General features: G+C 33.4%; 1 protein-coding gene across 2 annotated transcripts in view; it reads right to left on the reverse strand.

Moving 5' to 3' along the window:
• Nucleotides 1-945: 945 nt before the first annotated feature.
• LOC110102926 overlaps nucleotides 946-22,636 on the reverse strand; it is a 58,772-nt gene continuing 37,081 nt past the window's right edge. For both annotated transcript variants that reach the window (XM_020831447.2, XM_020831446.2), the window contains 3 exons: nucleotides 15,295-15,387; nucleotides 2,845-2,984; nucleotides 946-1,586 (listed from right to left, as the gene is read on the reverse strand). In XM_020831447.2, the coding sequence (XP_020687106.1) occupies nucleotides 1,163-1,586; nucleotides 2,845-2,984; nucleotides 15,295-15,387 (657 nt within the window). In that variant the 3' untranslated portion in view covers nucleotides 946-1,162. The remainder of the gene's footprint in view (nucleotides 1,587-2,844; nucleotides 2,985-15,294; nucleotides 15,388-22,636) is intronic.

Raw genomic sequence — 22,636 nt, forward strand, 5'->3', positions numbered from 1 at the left:
TATCATTTTTAATTTTGTTCCAAGAGATTGTAATAAAGTGACAGATTATTGCTTCCATCTTGCTTTATTAGGCGATTTTTATTGGGAAACATTTTTAAATACAGAACTTCCATCAAGCTTTGTTGACTTGATTAGGATTGTATAGCTCGTATAATCAAATAATTGCGTAACCATTTAGTCAGAATTTCTTCTCAAATTGTTCAAAAATTAGAATATTTTTTATCTAAAAAGAAACTTTTAGGCAGCTGTCCCTCTAAAAAACCAAAAGTAAACATATTTCCTTAATTTTTTCTATTAGGAGGCCTGCGTAGTAAAATTTTCTTTTGCTAAACAGCTCATGAATAGAGCTCAATCAACCATTGTTGACTTATTAGGCCCCCTCGATTAAAAAGAATTATTACTACAAACATTTACAAAAATTACAATTAATGAATATATACAACATTATTAAAACTAAACCCTTAGTCCTCATTCTTTCTACTCAAAAGCATGTCATTTGAAGTTTTAGCAAAGCCATTAGTTACAAAGGTAATGGAGTCTAGCTTTATGCGTGTATGTCCAGCCACCAAACATTTCAACATAGAACCGTGGAGAATTGTTAAACAGAAAGGAATTTCAGTTGTAGTTAAATTCATGTTTGAATTCGCAAGTCTGGCTTGCAGCATGCTGGAAAGCTTCACAAGCTCTTATATATTTTTAATCCAAGCAGTAATTGTTATTAGCTTATCAAGCCTACCATTGTGAATAGCCACATACTTCTATATCCCTGGTTACAATTTCCAAACCTAATTCCTTTGACAAAAATAATAATGTTGACTGCAAAAATAGCAAAAACTCTTCCATTTTAAACAATATAATAAGCATCAAAATCTGAAAGATCAAAAAAAAAAAAAAAAAAAAAAAAAAAAAAAAAAAAAAAAAAAAAAAAAAAACTGGAGAACAATATATAGTTCCAGCAATGATTAATATTTATACTACAAAAAAATAAAAATCTGACTTAGATCACACAAAAAATTTCGATCACGCACACACAAGCTACTAAACATAAAATAGAAAGAGCAAAAAAGAAATCACTCAATAGAAAATCAAAGCCACTAGCCAGTACAAGGAGACTCGTCCGATGAAATAGTCGTCAAAACCTACAACGCAATAGAGATGGTGACTAGGACCACCGCCTCTTGATCTCAGATTTCCACCTCACCTCCTTGAGGTTTCCATCCATTCCATAGTCTCTTTCCATCACAAGGTTAATCCCTTCATTAGAATACCAACTAATCCCTATGCATAAGGTACCCTCTTTATTCACATCAACATATCCTACCACTCCACCCGGCAGCCAGAGGGCAGTAACATCATTCAAGTCGACTTCTTCCTCCTCACCAAAGAAGGCTGAGCTTCCAGGCAAGCTCCTCTTCTTCAATGTCTCCATGCAGAGGTAGACCAAAGGTAGATCACCTTCTTCAGTTGCTTCTGCATCGCTGAAGACTGGAGTTGCGCTGATCTCAAATACTTTCCAAGACCCAGTCAGTTCTGAAGGTTGAATTCGCTTTCTTTGAGATATTGGTTTGAGATCAAATGGAATACCACTGTTTAAGATGATTAATGTTATAACATAATTCAAGCAGGAAAGAAATATATGACATCAAATATAACTACTTTGCACATGATGAATTTTAGAGGTGTTAAAATGGATAATTTGAGTATTTTTTCTGTTTGTGTTGATGATGCTAGCAGGTTGCCTATCTTCTAGTTGTCAACCCTGTACAGTCCACATATACAACGGATTAGTGAAAGTTCTTCGTTTTTCAAAAAAGTTAGTCCTGCACATACTTTGCTCCTGCTTGTCCTTGTTTGAAGTTGTTCAACAATATCGTTTATGTGCCAAAAGGAACTAATCTTTCAAAACAAGCATAGGCAAAGCATGAAAAGCATATGGTAAAAAATAGACAAACATAAACAATGAATATGATAAGTCTATGAGTATGATGATAAAAAGGCGCTCCACATTTTCAACCTGTTTTTTTCTAGATTGCCTGCTCAACAAACTTAAGTATGATATAAAGAGCAAAATCAAAACCATCAGAATAAAACAACTACCATTAACTACTAATTTATAAACGAGTAATTATCATTGCCCAACTATATTACATTTTACATCCAACTTAGTTATATTAATACTAAAATGGCTCTTTTACACTTCAAAGAAAAATATCAGAAAGGTGTATTTGATATTTTAACAAATAAGAGTCAAATGCAAGACGAAACTTATCTAAGATGTAATAAATTAGCAAAATAATATATCAAGAACAGCAGTTATGTGCTCAGATTTTACTGTTAACCTTTTTTATGATAAAATATTAAATACCCCTTTCAATGAAATTTTTCAGAGTTAAACTAGAAATTTTGATATTAAACTTAAGTTAGATGGAAAAGATGACACAAGGAAGTTAGTTGATATAGTTTCAAACCTCAACTAAACCATAATGGAGGTAAATGATGCATTAAAAACATAAACTACAAGAAAGTTTCCAGTTCCTAACAGAAAAGGAATTATAAAGATTTTTTTAATTGCTCAAGATTAATACATACAAAATATTTATGGCCTAAAGGATTCTTGTTATCACAATGGGAATATATTATACTTTTTAAGTTAATTTTTTTGTGCATTTGAACATTCTAACATACTAGATGCTACGAAAATATTCAACAAAGCTCCTACAGTTAGCCTTTACAAGCACTGAGATGTATCAGTAACAAAAAACAATAGAAGGAAGATGGCAAGGATAGCCACCTTTAAAATTATGAAATACTAGAAAAAAAATTTCAAGACATGGTAGTACTTACTCTGCAATAGAAATATTGACTGGGCTGACCCACTCTTCTTCCCAGACGGCAACCCTTGTTATTTGAATATTTGCTCCGCCTTCATTAAATTCTATGGTATGAACAATACGAAGTCTCTTGTGGCAACCTTTCACCAAACACTATGCATTGAAATTGAAGACAATATTCAATGATAATAAACCAATGCTCTGAAGTGAGAATTAGTTTCCACTTATAATCAAAGAGATCACACCAGTCGGTAGAAGTCATTGGGATTTGAAATCTTAACATGTTAAAAATTTATTCTTTATTATTATCAATTTGAAATCAATTGATTATTAGATATCAATCAGTAAAAGCGAAAAGAGGTATGCTAAATCAAATTAGTGGGTTATGATTAGTCGTGTTAGTGAAATGCAAATGAATCTAAATCTAAATGGCCTGACCTAAACATAAACTTAAAAGAACAATATCATTCAGTGAATATAAGGATCAACTGCATGAAAATTTTAAGCATTATAACAAGATGGAATATGATGGAATATGACGCATATAAATACTGTGATAAGTTAATAAACTTTGTAGCTAATCATTTTCATCGATACTATTTTGTCACTATTATTTGTATTATCGTAGGGCAGGCGAGAGCTCTGCAATTCACCAAAATTCCCAAAGTAGATTTTATCTAAGATTTTTCGATAATATGAACATGATAGAACAACCACACTTATAATTAAAATTATTAAAAAAAAAAATTACAATCACTTCTCATGCATAATATCAAAATGACTAGAAGTGGGCTCAAACATCATAACATTAAAGAAAAGAAATTTTAATAAGCTTACATACAACAACAACAAACTTTTGTCCTACTACGTGGGATCGGCTACATGAATCCTATTTCTCCATTGTCCTGTTAAATATCAAATTCTCATTTAAATCTAATAAAGAAAATTATTTCTAATATTTTATAACCAAGTCTTTTTAGGTTTACCTCTATCTTTCTTAACAAAAGTCAAATCTAATACCTCAACTTTCCTAACCGGGTCATCGGAAGGCCTCCATTTTATGTGACCAAACCATCTAAGGCAACTCTCTCTAATCTTATCTTCCACTGGAGCTACTCCAACCTTTTCACGTATATGCTCATTTCATATCCTATCTCTAAGGGTAAAGCCACTCATCCACCTGAGCATCCTCATTTCTGCAACACTTAGTATTATGCTTCTCTTTTAATGGTCAAAATTCGGCACCATAAAGCATTGCAGGTCTCACCACCATCTTATAGAACTTTTTCTTAAGTTTGAGGGAGACTTTTCTATCACACAACAAGCCCGATGCATTCCTCCACTTACACCATCCAACTTGAATTCTACTGATAATATCCCCATCTATTTCACCATCACTCTGAACAAAAGATCCAAGATATCTAAAATATATACTCTTATTAATGACTTGATCGCCCAAAGTCACAATCCCCTCACTAGGTCTATTGCTACTAAAATTACACTCCATATATTCAGTTTTAGATCTACTCAAGCAAAAACCTTTAGACTCTAAGATTGACCTCCATAATTCAAGCTTACCTTCAACTCCCTTTCTAGTTTTATTAACAAGAATAATATCATCAGCAAAAAGCATACACCAAGGTACATCCTCTTGCAAATGTCTAGTGAGAACATCCATGACAAAGAAAAAAGATATGGACTTAAGGCTGATCCTTGATGTAATCCAAACCAAATAGGAAAACACTTGGTTAAACCACCTTGTGTTTGAACACAAGTAATAGCTCATGCATACATATCTTTAATGATTTGAATATAAGCGTTATTAACTCCTTTCTTTTCAAGAACTCTCCACAACACTTCTCTTGGAACTTTATCATATGTCTTCTCTAAATCAATAAATATCGTATGTAGATCCTCCTTATTCTCTCTATATTTCTCCATCAAACCTCTCAATAAATTTATGGCTTCCATAGTAGACCTACCCGGCATGAATCCAAATTGATTTTGAGAAACATTAGTATCACACCGCAACCTACGCTCCATGACTAGCTCCCAAAGTTTTAAAGTATGCACATTAACTCAATTCCTCTATAATTTGCACAATCCCGTGCATCATATTTATTCTTAAAAATAAGAATTAACATCCTCATTCTCCACTCATCTAGCATCTTTTTAGTCTTCAAAACAATATTAAAAAGTTTAGTAAGCCAAAAAATTCCTTAATCGCCTAAGCATTTCCACACCTCTTTTGGAATATCATCTAGTCCAAAAGCTTTTCCACACTTCATTTTCTTTAAAGCATCTCTAACTTTGGTTTTACTAATATGCCGATAAAAACAAAAATCTTTATTATCATTTAGGGTGCTTGGGTCACTAAAGTCAATTTTATTTTCACATTCTTCATTAAAATGTTTAGCAAAATATCTCATCCACCTATGTTGAATATCATCTTCTAAGAAAAGTACTTTTTAATCTTCATTCTTAATACACTTCACTTGAACTAAATCCGTACTACTCTTATCTCTTTGTTTGGCTAACTTATACATATATCTTTCTCCCTCCATAGTATCTAATTTATTAAATAAATCATTAAAAGCTAAGATCTTCGCATCACATATTGCTTTCTTAGATTCCTTACGTACTTCTTTATAGCTTTCCCAATTATCATAATTTTTACATCTAAACCAATTTTTATAACAAATCTTCTTATTTTTTATCTTTTCTAATAAATTTGGATTTCACCGCCAACTATTTTTACTAATAGAAGAATTTCACTTTGATACTCCAAACACATCCTTTGCAATATTCTTAATATCACTATCTACTTTTTCCCACATAACATTAGCATCCTCATGCATAGACAAAATTTTAAGATCTAAAATCTTACTCTCAAAAATATTTTTGCTAATATTTTTGATAAACTTACATAACTAAATAAAATAATTTCAAGCATAACGGACCAAATAATCAATACAATTTATTAACTTATATAAAGAAATCATTAACTTATCCTCTTAATCCAGTAAAATATTAACTGATAAGAAAATCATGTGAATCTGATACTATTGAGGAAATTTATGAGCATTAATACTCATTCCAAGATGTCTTCGATGCATAAGATTTATAACTATAACATGAGCCTATATCTGATTGTGTTGAATTAGAATCTATACTTTCGTTAAAACATAACTGAATCTAAACTTACTCTTAAACAAGAGTTAAATTTTGAATAAGGAAATTAGCATGAGCATGAGGTCGCATATGAATCAAAATTATAATCTATCATTAATCTAAAAATCATATTTGAATTGGAACTTCTAAGAGAAATCAAGTATATTGCTGAGAATAAAATACATATATAAAAACAAAACAAAGAATCTAAGCCTAAAATTTAATTTGAGTTTATGATTAATTTAGATTATAGAACTCAAATAGAATTTGAATTTGAAACCGAGATTGAACCAATAATCATGCACAAAACAGTTGAATGATCGTAGGACCCACAAATCAACTAACCTTAGCAGAGATAATTAAGCACATAGATTAAGAGTTTAAACCATTAAATCGATCCACTTATAGCTCTTATATTGTAATTTGTATGCATCTTCTTTCTCTTCTAGCTATCGACACCTTTTGGAGACTTTTTTTTTAAAGCCTTTATTTCATTATTAAACTTTTGGAGAAGTCTATGTATACTTCCACAATATGTACAAAACTAAACAATATAATTTTGAAGAAGCATTTTTTACTTTTTTTACATGATATCAGAGGGAGTTTGGAATTTCTTTCTTCAAACATTTGTTATCGTTCTTTCTTATAGGGATTATTCCTTCAATTCAATATATCTGGTTTCTTTAACTTCAACCATCAAGAATGGTGAAAATCAGACTAAGGAAGAACTCCAACAATTATACGCCTCGTGTCACTTGAAACTATCTAAAGTGACCTCAAATTATGAAGACCTTTATGAAAATAAAGGTAAAAATCCATAACCTTGCGGTTCTCCTCCGAAGCTGAAGAACCCAAAGTTTTTCTTTTTTTAGATAAAACGATTCCATGATCATGTCATGGTTATAGTCATGATGCTTAAAATCAATAGGTCATATGTTCCTCTCTATTGGAAAAAAAATTTTGAGATGCTATAAAAATAATGTACTCAAAAGTAAAGAATGTTTCTCTGATTTATGGAATCAAAATTAAGATTTCAATAACCAAGCAAACTTTTTTGTAATCGAGTACTTTAATGCAATGAAGATTTATTGGATAAACTGGATTATTACCATGATATTAAGGTGAAATGTTGCAATAATGCGGCAACTCTCAAGCAAATTGTAGAAAGGAAAAAGAGTATTTACTAAGTTCATATCCAAATCTTAAGCAATGAAAACCTACAATCACTAAAAATTTTTGTCTCATATGAGTTGAAGAAGGAAAAAAAGAAACCATAATATGTGATGCGCTGGTCTCCAAAATATCTACCATGATAAATACTGAACCCCAAGGTATGGGACTTAATTAAAAACTCTTCCCCTCAAAAGGAATAAAATTCTTCCAAAGGTAATATATATAGTAAAATTACTACAAAAAAAGTACAAAACAACGAAAAATACTAAAAGAAAAATACTAACAAATATATTTTGAGACTAAAAGCTGCTCAATCAAAATAAGATCATCTCTCAACAAATATATGCTGAGGACCTACTAAAGAAAATAAAAATGACTGATTGCAAATCTTGTGAAATTCTAATTGAACCAAATAAAAAATTACACCAATCCAAATAAAGGGCAATATCAAAGATTAGTTAGAAAAATAATATATCTATTTCACACAATACAAATATTGCATTTCTAGTGAGTCTCCTCAGTAAGTTTAAGCACAAATCTAAAGAACATCTCATCATTTTTCTTTAGCTTATGATTTTGTAATTGCTAATATATTATTTAATACAAGAGATGAACATCTCATCACTTATAAGCTATGATGCACCGACACTGCACTTAGAGAGGGTATGCAGTGTCGGACACGGACATGCGTCGGACACGGCATGGACACGTGTCCGACACGGCATTGGAGTATCGTAATTAAAAAAATTAAAATTAAAATCAGACACGCATGTCGGACATGCGTGTCCGGTTATTAAATGAGGTATCGCTAGGTACATGCTCGGTACCGCTCAGTACATGCTCGGTATTGCTCAGTACATGCTCGGTATTACTCAGTATATGCTCGGTACCGCTCAGTACATGCTCGGTATTGCTCAATACATGCTCGGTATTGCTCAATACATGCTCGGTACTGCTCAATATATGCTCGGTACTGCTCGGTACCGCTCAGTACATGCTCGGTATTGTTTAGTACATGCTTGGTAAAAAAATATTATATATCCATCTGTCCACGCCGTGTCCGTGTCCTATATTTTTAAAAATTATTATATATTATATTAAAAAAATATTATGTCGTGTCCATGCCGCACCCGTGTCCTATATTTTTAAAAATTGCCGTGTCCGTGTCGTGTCATGTCCGTGTCGCTATGTCCGTGTCGGTGCATCATAGCTTATAAAAATGGATGTAGCAAATACAGATTGATTATTTTCTTATAAGAAAAATAGATCGTTTAGATTACAAAGATTGTAAAGTTATTCCAAGTGGAAATTTATATAACCAACATCACTTATTAGTTTTTGACTTTAAGATGAAGGGGAAGAATATTAAAAATAAAGTAAATCATTATTCTAGGATTAGATGGGGGCATTTAAAGAATATTAATAAAAATATTTTTAGAGTAAGATTCTAGATCTTAAGATTTTATTTGTTCAAGAGGATGTGAATGTTATATGAGAAAAAGTAGCTAATGATATTAAAAATATTGCAAAAGATATGCTTGGAGAATCAAAGAGAAAAAGCTATTAATAATAAAAATATTTGATGGTGGAATCAAAATATACAAGAAAAGATAAAAAATAAGAATATTTGTAATAAAATTTGGTTTAGCAATAAAAACTCTGATAATTGGGAAAGATATACAGAGGCATGTAAGGAGTCTGACAAATCAATATGCAATGCAAATATTTTTGCTTTTAATGATTTATATAATATATTATATTCTAAAGAAAATGAAAAATATATGTATAATTAGTTAGATAAACAAAGAGACAGAAGTACTAAGGATTTAGTTCAAGTGAAGTGTACTAAAGATGAAGATTAATAAGTACTTTATTAATTGAAGATATTCAACAAAAATGGATAAGATATTTTGCTAAACTTTTCAATGAAGATTATGAGAATGATTGACTTTAGTACCATAGCACCTTGAATGAAAATAATTTTTTTGTTTTTATCAGCTTATTAGTAAAACTAAAGTTAAAGAGGCTTTAAAGAAAATAAAGTGTAAAAAAGCTATTGGGCCTGATAATATTCCAATAGAAGCGTGGAAATACATAGGAGATGAAGGAATTTTTTGGCTTACTAAACTTTTTAATCTTATTTTGAAGACTAAAAAGATGTCAGACGAGTGGAGAATGAGTGTGTTGAATCCTATTTTTAAGAATAAAGGTGATGCATAAGATTGTGTGAATTATAAAGGAATTAAGTTAATATGTCAAACTTTCAGTTCGATTACATCAAGGATCAGCCTTAAGCCATATCTTTTATTCTTTAGTTATGGATGTTCTGACTAGAAATTTATAAGAGGTTGTACCATGGTGTATGTTTTTTTTTTAAAGGAAATGCAGAAAATTGCATTAAAAAAAGAAAAGGAAAAAAGTAATTATTACAATTTAAAGAGCCAAAACAGTAGATTCCTCCTTTATTATAGACAAAAATAAAGGAGGAATCTTATTAATAGTAATGTCATCCCAAATAAACTGGCTCATCACACCATAGTTCGCACATAAATCTGCCAACTCGTTACAACTTCTATCTACACAATTGAAAATGACGTTATTGAAATCTCCAAAAAGATAAGTATCTTCATACCTTGTATTTCCCTTTTGTTTAGCCATCTTCAAGAATTCCATAACATTATGATTATCTCCTTCTATGATAATACCTTTGTATTTGAACATTCAATCCTTCAACACTTCTTTAATGTGTTGAGTAGCAGTGAGTTCCAAAGAATAGATATCCCAATGGATATACGGTTTACCAAAAGCAAGAAGGAATCTTCCTTTGTGATCACGAAAAATAACTCCAATTCCAGCTTTGTAATTGGAGAGAAGAGAAGCATCCACATTCACTTTAAGCCAATCGGGTGGAGGGGGGTGCCAATGAGATAAAGACAACCTTGAAGGTTGGTTGACATCCCATATACCCGAGTATTTACTAATTCCTTGGATAGAGATTGAAGCAAAGCTTATTGCATTTGAAGCTATGAGCAATGAGCTATCATCCTTTCCGTTATAGACTAGATTATTCCTGGACTTCCATGTTAAATAAACCACCGAACAAAAGAGATTGATCATAAAGGGATTTAGAGAAGAAAGATGCTTACAGCAATCTTGCAATGTATGATATTCTTTGAATGAAAATCCCCATTCCTTAATTTTAGTAATAACTTCCTTCAGCTTATGACAATTAGCTGTCAAATGATCTCTATTTTCTGCAACATTACAGTTCCTTGGGCAAAGATTTATCATTTGCAATCTTCTATGTTCCAGGAAATAATTGGTAGGCAATGCATTATTAAAGATCCTCCACCAAAAAGTCTCCACCTTTGGAATGAGTTTTGCTTTTTTTATCCATCTCCAATAATAAGCCGTAGGAATGTGTTTTACAGAATTTTCAAAAACCATAGCTGATAATGATTTACCATTGCCCTGAAGTAAGAGCTCCATTTTATCATCTTCTTGATTTATCGGGTTAATGGTTTGTAAAATCAGATTTACAAGATCTTCACCCATAATCCTTCTCATTTGATCCACATTCCATCTACCATTCTCTCTATAATGTTTGAAACAGGAAATCTATCATCTTCTAGAGGAGAAATGAATGTTGGCCACTTATTCAAACTTTTATCTAATATCCATGTATCTCTGTATACATCAATGTCAATGCCATTTGCTGCCTTCCATCTAATAAATGGCAATAATGATTTACCACCGGTCTTCAAGATTTTCCATGAATTAGAGCAAGAATTTTTCAAATCTATCTTATCAAGTAGATTTCCATATTTGGGAAAGAATACTTTGTGAAGAAAGGAATCTTTCTCATATAAATATTTCCATGCCAATTTGGATCTTAATGGGCCAACTTTAGTAGAACAAGAGTGAAGAGCTCTACCTCCCCATTTGGTTGGTAAACACATAGTTAACCAGTTAACATAGTGTATTCCATAGCCTCCATTAGATTTGTTCCAAATAAAATTTCTACAAATTTTGTCCACCTCATCTAGAATACTCTTAGGCACAAGAGAGTTAGTACAATGAAAGGTGGTGAATGAAAGCAAAACTGTTTTAGATAAAAGAATTTTTCCAGCCAATGAAATCATCTTACTTCCCCATATGTTAGTCATCTTCAATGCTTTATCAATAATAAAATGAAAATCTTGTTTAACTAACCTTCATAAAGTTAGAGTAACTCCAAGATAGGTTAATTGATTTACAGATTTAAAACCCAACAAACGGTTGATGGCTTTCTTTCTCCTTCTTCTAACAAGTTTGTTGAATATCATGGAAGATTTGTTTGAGTTGATAGACAAACCTGTCCAACTGCAGAAATTATCCAAGATTTTTTTAATTTCTTTGGTAGCCTTCAATGTAGCTTCTGAAAATATGATCACGTCACAGCATATAGTAAGTGAGATATGGAAGGCCCATTTGAAGAAACCCGAACTCCCAATGCATCACCTTTTTGTTTGAAGGCATTAGAAAGCAATTGAGCACAAATGATGAATAGATAAGGAGACAAGGGGCACCCTTGTCTAAAGCCACATTGACCTTCAATCCATTTAGATAAGCTACCATTTATAGAAATTGAGAAATTGGAACTTTGAACACAATTTAAAATCAGCTTAGAGAAGTAATCTGGAAAACCGAAATAATGCAAAGCTTTTTCCAAGGTTGTCCAACCCATGGAATCATAGGCTTGTTCCATATCAATTTTGAATGCCACAAAACCTTTTGAAGATTTAGAATTCCTTAGTTTATGTATTACTTCTTGGGCAATCAACACATGATCATTTAGAGATCTTCCTTTGATAAAAGCATGTTGTATGCTTTTTGCTGATGATATTTTTCTGGTTGATAAGAGTGGAGGAGTTGAAGGTGAACTTGAATTATGGAGTTCAAACTTAGAGTCTAAAGTTTTCATTTGAGTAGATCTAAAACAGAATATATGGAGTGTAATTTTAGTAATAATAGATCTAGTGAGGTGATTGTGACTTTGGGCGATCAAATCATTAATAAGAGCACTCGTTTAAGATATATTAGGTCTATTGTTCAAAGTGATGATGAAATAGATGAGGATATTATTAAAAGAATTCAAGGGATAAATAAAGTGGAGGAATGCATCGGGCTTGTTGTGTGATTAAAAAGTCTCTCTCAAACTTAAGGAAAAATTCTATAAGATGGTAGTGAGACCTGAAATGCTTAATGATGCAGAATATTGGCCATTAAAAGATAAGCATAATATTAAGTTAAGTGTTGGCGAGATGAGGATACTCAGGTGGATGAGTGGCTTTACTCTCAAAGACAGTATACGAAATGAGCATATATGTGAAAAGGTTAGAGTAACTCCAGTGGAAGATAAGATTAGAAAGAGTCACCTTAGATTGTTTGGTCACATAAAACGACGGTCTTCCGATGACTATATATAATAAGCTAAAAAGCTCAGTACGTCACCAAAACATACAACTGAACTCAAAGCATACTAAATGAGTAATATGCATGTCAACGATCAAATCATAGTAGTACTATTTATATGATCATTGAATCAGTATAAAAGTAATAAAACTCACAAGAAATAGCAGTAAAGTCTGTAAAGCAGTAAAATAATATGGCACGGAAGCCAGTAAACTAGTATAGTGGGAAAAGCAGCAAACCAATATGGGTGTCAAATTAATAAAGTAGTCATCGTATCAATACTATCAATCAATAAAGAAATCGAATAAAGCGATTAAATAAAAATATCCATAAAGGCTATCAGAATTATAATCATATAAGAGTGTATACATACATTTTAGTAAAATCCATACGGTGACAATAAATTTGTACAGTGAATAGTAAAATTGTATAATAATAATGAATCAATAACATGCATTTTAGTAATCATAATAAACAACTAAAAAGTCATGGTTTAATCTGTGCTACTCTAGTATCGTATCATTATTAGTAAACCGTTGGCTCAATAAACAAAGTCGTTACTCTTTACCCATCGGCACAATAATAACTCCTTATAACTCTCAATAATTGTATCGTTGTATTGGATAACATAAAACTATAGTATTTAAAGGAAAGTCTGTTGACCCACCATCCTATACAGATCAATCAATCTTCAACCAACAAGTCAACCAGTCTTTACTTTTCTTTTACATACATTATTATGACAATAACATTAATAGCGACTAGCTATTACTCAATCACATACACATTCATTTCCAATGCATTATAGAAATTAAAGAATAATTGGGCATACTTTATAAAGCGACAAAATGTCATAACGATAGGCAACAGAAAACCCTACTAAGAAGACTTTCAAATTTTCAAAAAATTAATCAAATTACTATACATCATATATAATAATATTTAAAAACTTTAATTAAACTTAAGTATTATTTTTAGATGTTAAAAAAATTTAAATTAGCAAAAAATTATAAAATTATTTTTTTAAATCACCTAGCAAAAAATCATAAATAAACATTCAAAATGTTTGTAATCTTAATTTCTATAACATATAAAGAGTTATGTGAAGAAAGTTTTACCAATACAAAATTATTCTCATTTTTTTATAACGAAAATAAAAATTTGATTGAAAAAATATCAAAAATACTAAATCATTGAAATTAAAAATAGAATAATAATTCCTTACAATGAGATGAGTGAATCTCCCAACAAGGTCATCTGACAAAAATCGTTTCAGAACTTCCAAACCCTAGGTTTTTTTTCTCTCTCCTCTATTTTCTCTCTAAATTTTCTAATTTTTCTATGTTAGCTAATTTTAGGAATTAGAAATGGATTTTAATAAAGTTATGCTAAGTAACTTAAGATATTTATAAATAAATAATAATATAATATTAATATAATTATATAATTCAATCAATTTTCAATATAAAATTTATACGTTATTTTGGGGCTTCAAAAATTATTAAAAAAATATCCATATATTTAGAAAATTCTAATAAAATTGGTTTGCAAAACGGATACCTAACTGTCTCAAAACCCCCACTTGTATCGACAGGTATCAATTTTTTAAGAATTTGCACCAATTCCCAAAAATAATGAAAAAATTAGTGTAATTAAAACAATACAATATCTATATTATGGCGAAAATGATTTATGATTTGGACTTAGAATGACTTTTGAAAAATTTTATTTAACTAGACCAAAATATGGACTATTACAGGTACACTCTACTACTGCACCGAGACACGTGAACAACATAGTATTCAACAAGAAAAAAATAATAATTTTCTGCCCACAGTTGATCAAATTGAGAAATACTAAGTTGAATAATCACATTCCTAGTTATGATTTTTTTAATTTTAAACAAAAACGATAGGTCTACATGGAAAGCATGACTTGTTGGAGAGTATGCATGCTTGTTGATAGTTGTTTCATAGTCTGTTGTAAAGCAATGTCAAGACTATAGTATTCACTCTTAAATAAATACATCATCACTTTGAAAAGTGCCAATATGCACATAACATTAACATCTTTCTATATGATTGTCTTCATTAAATGATGTCGCCCATTGTCTTCATTAAATGATGTCGCCCATTGTCGAGTAATTATAGCAATATGGGTATTCAAAATCCTTTTCATCACTTCCACCATGATTAAATTTTCTGTACAGTACAGCTTCAACTAATGAAATCTATTTTCAAGCATGAACTTTTCATCAAGATTAAAAGCCAAACTTAGATGAAAATTTATGATACAATCACCTCTAAGCTAATGTTTTGGAAGGCTAGCAGATCTATTAACAGGATTAGACATTAAGCTTTCTGGTTTGATTACTGGAGGTAACCATATGATGGTTTCCTACGTTCACACCATACTAAAATAGTTTTCAAAGTATTTTTTGCTAACTAATCTAAATACTGTTAGTAGGGAAGATTAAAACTACAGCAGAGTAAGTTAAATAATCCGATATCAAGTATTGTTAGAAAAGAATAAAATCGGGAAGTCTTCATTAAATTTTAAAATAAAAAGATCAAGACAGAAACTATCAACCCCATTGCAACAGAAAGAGAAATCACTTATAATAAATCTGAATGAAGTACTATAAGAATATTAATACAAAACATACTTGCTCGAACCTATAAGTAGGATAAAGAAAATATTTTGACTCGTCATGTGTTCCAACAGAAATATTCACAGGACCCCTAGAGTACGATCCATCCTGCAAATTAACAGCATAAGTAAATGATCACAGCTAGCACAACAAAATTTTATGACAAAAATAAATTCCAACTAATATCATACAAGTTCAACACGATGAATAAAATTTCCACAAAGAACTGTTGGTTTCCGTAATTAATGCAAAATGGTATGAATTTCATCAATCTCTAAAAGAAACTTCCTTCAAATTTACAGATAGCAATGTAGCGAACAATTAGTACTCAGGTACAATATAAGCCTGATAACCGAATAAAATCTGGATTTGGATCATGTAGAAGTTATTAAAAGCCAAAAAAAACTATTTGCATGATCTCAAACAACTCAGTTATTCCTTCTTTTTCATATTAGCTCAAGAAAAAGAGAACATCCAGCAAGCCAAAGTAGCCCAAGAAAAATGGCAAAAAAATTTATGCAAACATGAGGTAATCCCCTTAATAAAGCTCCAAATATGTCACGAAAAGAAGAGTAAAACTGAAAATTTGATTATTAATTTCAGTAGGGTTTAACATGCGTTGTACAAAACCAACTGATCTAGTAGGAGAAATGAATTCTTGGCTTCCAGTAAAACCAATCCAACATGGCAATGAATAGTTAAATTTTAAGAAACCGATTTCATAAGACAAAGATGTAAAAAAATACCATATATTAAGGTTGGACAGGAACACATAGCAGAATGAATAAAACACTACACAAAACAAAGAAATATACAACTTGAAGGCATCCTAAAACGCAACCAATTCATGCGGCATACATGTATCAAATAGATGAAACAAATAAGTTTTCTTTTTAACTGATCTGCATATGACTTGCATCTTCCATCTTGTGATTTCCCATGTTTATTCTATATTAGTAACAAGAAAAAATAAAAAAAAACTGAACAGTTCTTGGACGAGGTGACTTTATGCCTATAACTACATGGAAAGATTCCAATAAAATTAATGAATATGGCAGACACTGTTATGAGTTTATTACACAACGTAACAGTTTGATGCTTCAACTAAAAGACTGATGCACACACATTGGACAGATGATCTGAATATTAAAACAATGTTGATTATTCATAATCATCATCCTCATTATTAAAACTACAATTAACACGGAGAAAAAAAAAATCAATCCTTCTAAGTCATTAACTAAGACCAAATAGTACAGTTCTTTTAGAATAAATACATGGTAAAGTATGCCAAACAGGAAAATAGTGGATAATTATTTGACATATGAAATTACATCAAAGGAATAAAAATAAAATTTGAAAGGTTAACCTGGGTGACATTCAACTTAGTATGAGATCCTGATGTGAAACCAACATGAATTATAAGGAAATAACAAAATTATTGTAAGCTTGCTACTTTAAGATCAATGAATCTAAAGAAATAAATTTTAAGAATTACCCGTTGAAGCTTTTCTCTAGCATGCAGTTACAGTTTTAGGAATACATATCAATTTAAAACAATAACAAAAAATACAGTAAAGCGAGATGTACTGAAATAATAATCCACTGGTTAATATCAAAAGCTTTCACCTCGAGTTTCCCTTTCTCACTCACGCTCTATGAGTGACTTTAGTGGCGAGAAACCTTTAGCAAACCAAACGATGCCACTAGGAGGGTGACGATGCCGATGGTCTTGATCCACAAGAGAGTAGCCGGAGAAGGAAGCACAGGTGGACGTCCGATGAGAATCCACTGTCCGGATGGTCATTGTTTGTCGATCATCTCAGCGAGATGAAATAGTATACGATCTACGTAGTCTTCGACATAATCTTCAAATTCCTAGTCGGGATCAAAGAAGGGCAATTGAAGGATGTCGATTTGCCCTCGAGAATTGTACACAAATCTGTGGTCGACTTCAGGATCTGTCATCCAAGAACATGGGAGTATTCGTGGTTGTGAACCTTGGAGGAGCCGTCGGTGAGCGAAGGGAGAATGAAGGATGGGCAGCGGATTGGGGTGCTCAGGTGGAGCAGAGATCGGCTAGGGTTAGGAGGGGTTAGGGTTTTCGGGTGGAGGAGGGGATGGTTGGGTTAGGAGGGTTTGGGTTCTTTTAATTACCAAGGAAAGTAATTAATTAAACGAGTTAATGGAGGAGAGGGAAATTAGAATTCAATTCGAATTCCAATTTGGGTCAAGGGAGGGGCAGGCAGCATATATGAGAAAGGAAGGGATTGGAGGGAGATTCAATGCTTCCTAATTCATGATATTAAATTAGGAATCAATTCAAGGGATCAAATTTAATTTAAATTTAAATAAGATCTTAATTTAGGTGCTTTCCTAATTTAGATGAGTTAATTTAGGAAAGTATTTGAGAATTCAAATAGGACTAAATTCTTTCCAAAATTAACTTAGCTAATTTAGGCAAGCAATAATGATGATTCAATTCATCATCAAGGGGATCCAAAGTGGGGGCCGGTGGCTAGGGTTCGGGTTGGGTGAAGATGGGTTGGGTTTGGGAGGGTAGGCCGGCACTATGGTGGGAGAAGGGAGAGGGGCCGACAGGTGAGGGGAAGGGGAGGTTGGATGGTGGCCGGCAGGTGGATCCCAGGGAGGGTATGGTCGGAGGCTTGGCACAAGGGGGGATGGATATGGTCGGCAATTTGAACAAGGGAGAAGTCGGACCACGAGCCCGGAGCAACTCCGTGACTGGTGGGTATTACTTTGCCCACACTTGGGATTTCACCACTCAAGAACTCGCAAGCTCAAGAGAAAGATTCTGAAATTTTATTAAGCAATCATTAAAACCTAATACAAAGTTTAGGGCCTCTATATATAGGCCTTCACAAAGAAGAAAACTCAAAGACAAATATGCCCTCTAAGCTACAACTCACTAAACTCACATAGGGGTGCAAAGGTCAACCAAAATAAATAATAATAATAATACTAATACAATAACATAAAATAACTCATAAATAGATGCTCCTGATCGTGGTCATCGATCTGCGATGTCTCTATTATCCCAGGGTGAGAGAAAGCTCGACCCCGCCGAGTAACTGTCTCGGGAGCTCTCTTATAACTCCAGAAGATCGGGGTCCAATCTCTGAACTCTTCGCAATTGATCCACGTGTTCTCCATTTCTAGTTTACCTGCCCATTGAACCAAATACCCTTGGCACCTACCTTCTTTAGTAGAAATGATTTCATCGTCCAATATTGCTTCGATCTTCTCCGCATTAGGTAAATGAGACAAATTGAGGAGTGCAGGTAGGCTAGGGTTTTCACTGCGTAGGTTCACACAAGGCTCATATAGTGGATTGGTAAGGTTAAACTCTGGTCCCTCAAATGCTACTAGATCTTCAATATTAAACATAGGATTTATATTAAAACCTTCGAAAAGATCTAGCATATCAGTATTACTACTTATTTTTGAAATTATTTTGAAAGGTCCTGCACTCCTAGCATGCAACTTTTTAACGGCTACTTGAGGGAACCGCTCCGGACGAATCCATACCATTACAAAATCTTCAACTTCAAATTCTTTAAATCTTTTAATGCGATCAGCATTAAGCTTAAAGTTGGCGTTGCTTTGTTCAATTCTTTTATTAATTTTCTTCTGCGATTTCTGTAGATGAGATGCGAATGCAGATACAGCTCAGATGTTCTAATCTTATGACACATAGGGATTAAATCTATAGGCTGTCTAGGCTGGTACCCGTATACAATTTCAACAGGACTTAAACCCGTGGTACGATTAACTGAGTTGTAGGAAAAATCAGTTATTGGAAGTTTAGAGTCCTAGTCCCTAATATTCTCTCCTACCAAAATCCTTAATAAATTTCCTAGACTCCTATTCACAACTTTAGTTTGTCCATCTATTTGGGGGTGAAAGGCAGTAGAGAATTGAAGTTTGGTTCCCATTTTGTGCCATAATGTTTTCTAGAAATAACTTGTAAACTTAACATCTTGATCTAACACAATGGTTTTGGGTAACCCATAGAGCCTAACAATTTCATCGAAATACAATTTAGCAATCCTAGAGGCATCGAATGTTTTGGAGCATGGGAGGAAATGTGCCATTTTTTAGAATCAATTCACTACTACACACACAGAGTCATGTTTCCTAACAGTCTTGGGTAACCCTAAAATAAAATTCATGCTAACATCCTGCCAAGGGCAGTTGGGTACAGAGAGGGGTGAGTAGAGTGCAGTGTTTTGTTTCAGGTTCTTAGCTAACTGGCACGTGTAACATCTCTTTATCGGCTGGTTAACATCGCACTTAAGACTAAGCCAGAAAAATCTATGTTCAACCACAGCGATAGTGTCCAACTAAACCTCCTGCGTGTAATTCTCAAAAGAGGAATTCTCTAAATGAGGTGTTGGGGATGCAGAGTCTTTGGGACTTAAATAAATATCCGTCTACCAAAAATAAATCATCAATTATACGTTCAATTCCAGTGGTCAATAAGGCGAATGTCTCTTTGAAGTCAGGGCAATCCATATAGTTTTCCTTAATTTGTTTGAATCCAATCACTTCTGCTCTCATTTCTTTAGTTATCATTATCCGACGACTTAAGGCATCAACTGCCTTATTTTCATATCCTGCATTATGTCTGATTGTATAAGTATACTCTTGAAGGAATTCAACCCAACGACCATGTCATGCATTGAGTTTCTTTTGAGAATTTATATATCGCAAGGCTTCGTGGTCAGAAAAGATAACAAATTCTTATGGGAGTAGGTAGTGTCTCCAATACCTAAGGGATTAGATAATAGCGTAAAATTGCTTATCATAAGTGGAGTATCGTTGTCTAATGTCATTTAACTTCTCACTAAAGTAGGCAACAGGGTATCCTTCTTGAGATAAAACTCCACATATGCCAATAACAGAAGCATCACAAGTTACTTCAAAGACCTTGAAAAATCAGGTAAACGCATAACTAGGGCCTCTACCATTCTCTTCTTTATCTAGTCAAAGGCTTTAGTGGCGGATACAGTCCAATGAAACTCTCCCTTTTTCAGACAATCAGTTATAGGTTCTACAATAGTGCTAAAGTTTCGAATAAACCTCTGATAAAATGTGGTCAATCCATGAAAACTCCGAACATCTCTGATATTCTTTAGTTCGAGCCACTCATTGATTGCTCATACTTTCTCAGGGTCAACAGATATGCCTTGGGAGGATATGATAAATCCAAGAAAAGTCACATTATTAGTGAGGAACATATACTTCTTAGGATTAGCATATAACTGCTCTCTCCTCAAAACTTCACAAACTTGCTTTAAATGATTTAAATGATGATCCACTGAATTACTATAGACCAGAATGTCATCAAAGCATACTACTATGAATTTCCCTAGGAAGTGTCTGAGGACTTGTGTCATAACACTCATAAAAGTACTTGGTGCATTACTCAGACCAAAAGGCATAACCGTCTATTCATATAACTCATCCTTAGTTTTAAACACAGTTTTCCATTCATCACCAGGACGAATCCTAATCAAGTGATAACCGCTCTTAAGGTCAATTTTAGAAAATAGGGTAGCTCTGATCATCATATCTAATATGTCATCAAGAAGAGGAATAGGGAAATGATATTTGACAGAAATTTTGTTGATAGCGTATCTATCAACACACATTCTCCACGAGCCATCCTTAGGGGTCAAGAGGACAAGGGCAACGCAAGGGCTAAGGCTTTCTTTAATAAACCCACACTGCATGAGTTCATCTACATGTCTCTTAAGTTCAGCATGCTCTGTAGGGTTCATGCGATAATGAGGTATGCTAGGAAGGGAAGCTCCATGTACTAAATCGATGACGTGTTGGATGTCCCTTGGAGGTGGGAGTTGGTTGGATAAATCCTCTAGAAAAATGTCAGCAAAGGTTTCAAGGAGGGGCTTAACCTCTTCTGGGATAGGATCTTTCGGATCTGTGCTCACTTCCCGAGCTACTAAGGCGTAAAGGGGTGAACCTAACACTAGTTCAGTATCCAGGTCTTTAATAGTTAACATGTTTAGGCCTGGGCTAAGTTTAAGGGGAGTAGGTTTTACATCCTCCTTAGTAGACTTGGGTTGGGAGGGTAAGAGTTTAATCTTCTTACCATCGTGCTCGAACATGCAGGTGTTAGATCTCCTATAGATATGAACGTCGTTATTGAATAGCCAGGGACGTCCAAGGATGATCTGACCAACATTCATAGTCAACACATCACACCAAATCTTTTTCTTGTATGCCACAAACTCAATAGGGATAAGGCTCCTTTCTTTCACTTCCAAAGTGGTTGAGTTAATCCAAGCCACCTTGTAGGGATTCGGGTGCGGAGTTCTTTTCAGGTGCAGCGTAGAGATCATAGCAAACGAGACAGCGTTAATGCAGCTTCCACTATCGATGATAACTATACAGTTCTTGTCACCAATTTTAGTGAATGTATGGAAGATGGAAGTTCTACACCAATCGTCGTTTAGGTTAGGTTGTGATAAGGCACATCTAACAACTTGCAGATCTAAGGAATCTATCTTTTGCAAGCAGTGGATTACGGCGGTGTCTTCATCACAGAAAAAGTCTTCCTCATCATCGATGTGATGAACCAGTTCAATGTCGGGGTCATCCTCCTCATCGATAACTTCTTCGATTATGATTACCTTATAGGGGCTGGAACATTCAGAGGCAATGTGTCAATACCCATGACATCTGAAGCATTTGGTTCCTGTAGGGGTTTTGGGTGTCTCACGTTCAAGGGTTTGGTTTTTAAAGTCAGAACGAGGTTGGAATTGTCCAGCAGTGGGTCGGCCAGTCATGGGACTAGGAGATTTGTTTTGGGGTTGGTTGGAGGATGGTTTAAAATGGTTAGAGCGGAAGTCTTGGCCTTTCGAATGGGCATGGTTCTTGGATTCTTCCAAGTCTAGCACAAGACTACAAGCAGCCTCTAAGGTGGAAATTCTTCTAGCAAAGAGTTCATTTTGAAGGTCTTCCCTAAGTCTCGCTCAAAAAATGGACAGAAGTTGGGCCGAGGTGGTGGTTTCTGTTAAAAACGGGAATTTGAGAGGGAAAAGCTTATTTTTATTCATTACAATCTTCCCTATTTATAGATCTATACAGGATATCCTAATGAGGAAATAATAAATTGTAGATTTTAATACACACATAAGAAAATAAAATCTTTCCTAAATTCGTTCCCTCATTATGGCGTGATCCATGAGAGTATCCCACGGATTGATCTTTGTGTCCGTCGGATCCTTTGTACTAGGAACGACTGGATTTCAACTCCCCCTCAAGCTAGGAAATATGGATCTATCATTCCCAGCTTGTCAATCATACGGAG

This window comes from Dendrobium catenatum, unplaced genomic scaffold, assembly GCF_001605985.2.
Source record: "Dendrobium catenatum unplaced genomic scaffold, ASM160598v2 fragScaff_scaffold_315, whole genome shotgun sequence".
In the NCBI taxonomy this organism is placed as follows: domain Eukaryota; kingdom Viridiplantae; phylum Streptophyta; class Magnoliopsida; order Asparagales; family Orchidaceae; genus Dendrobium; species Dendrobium catenatum.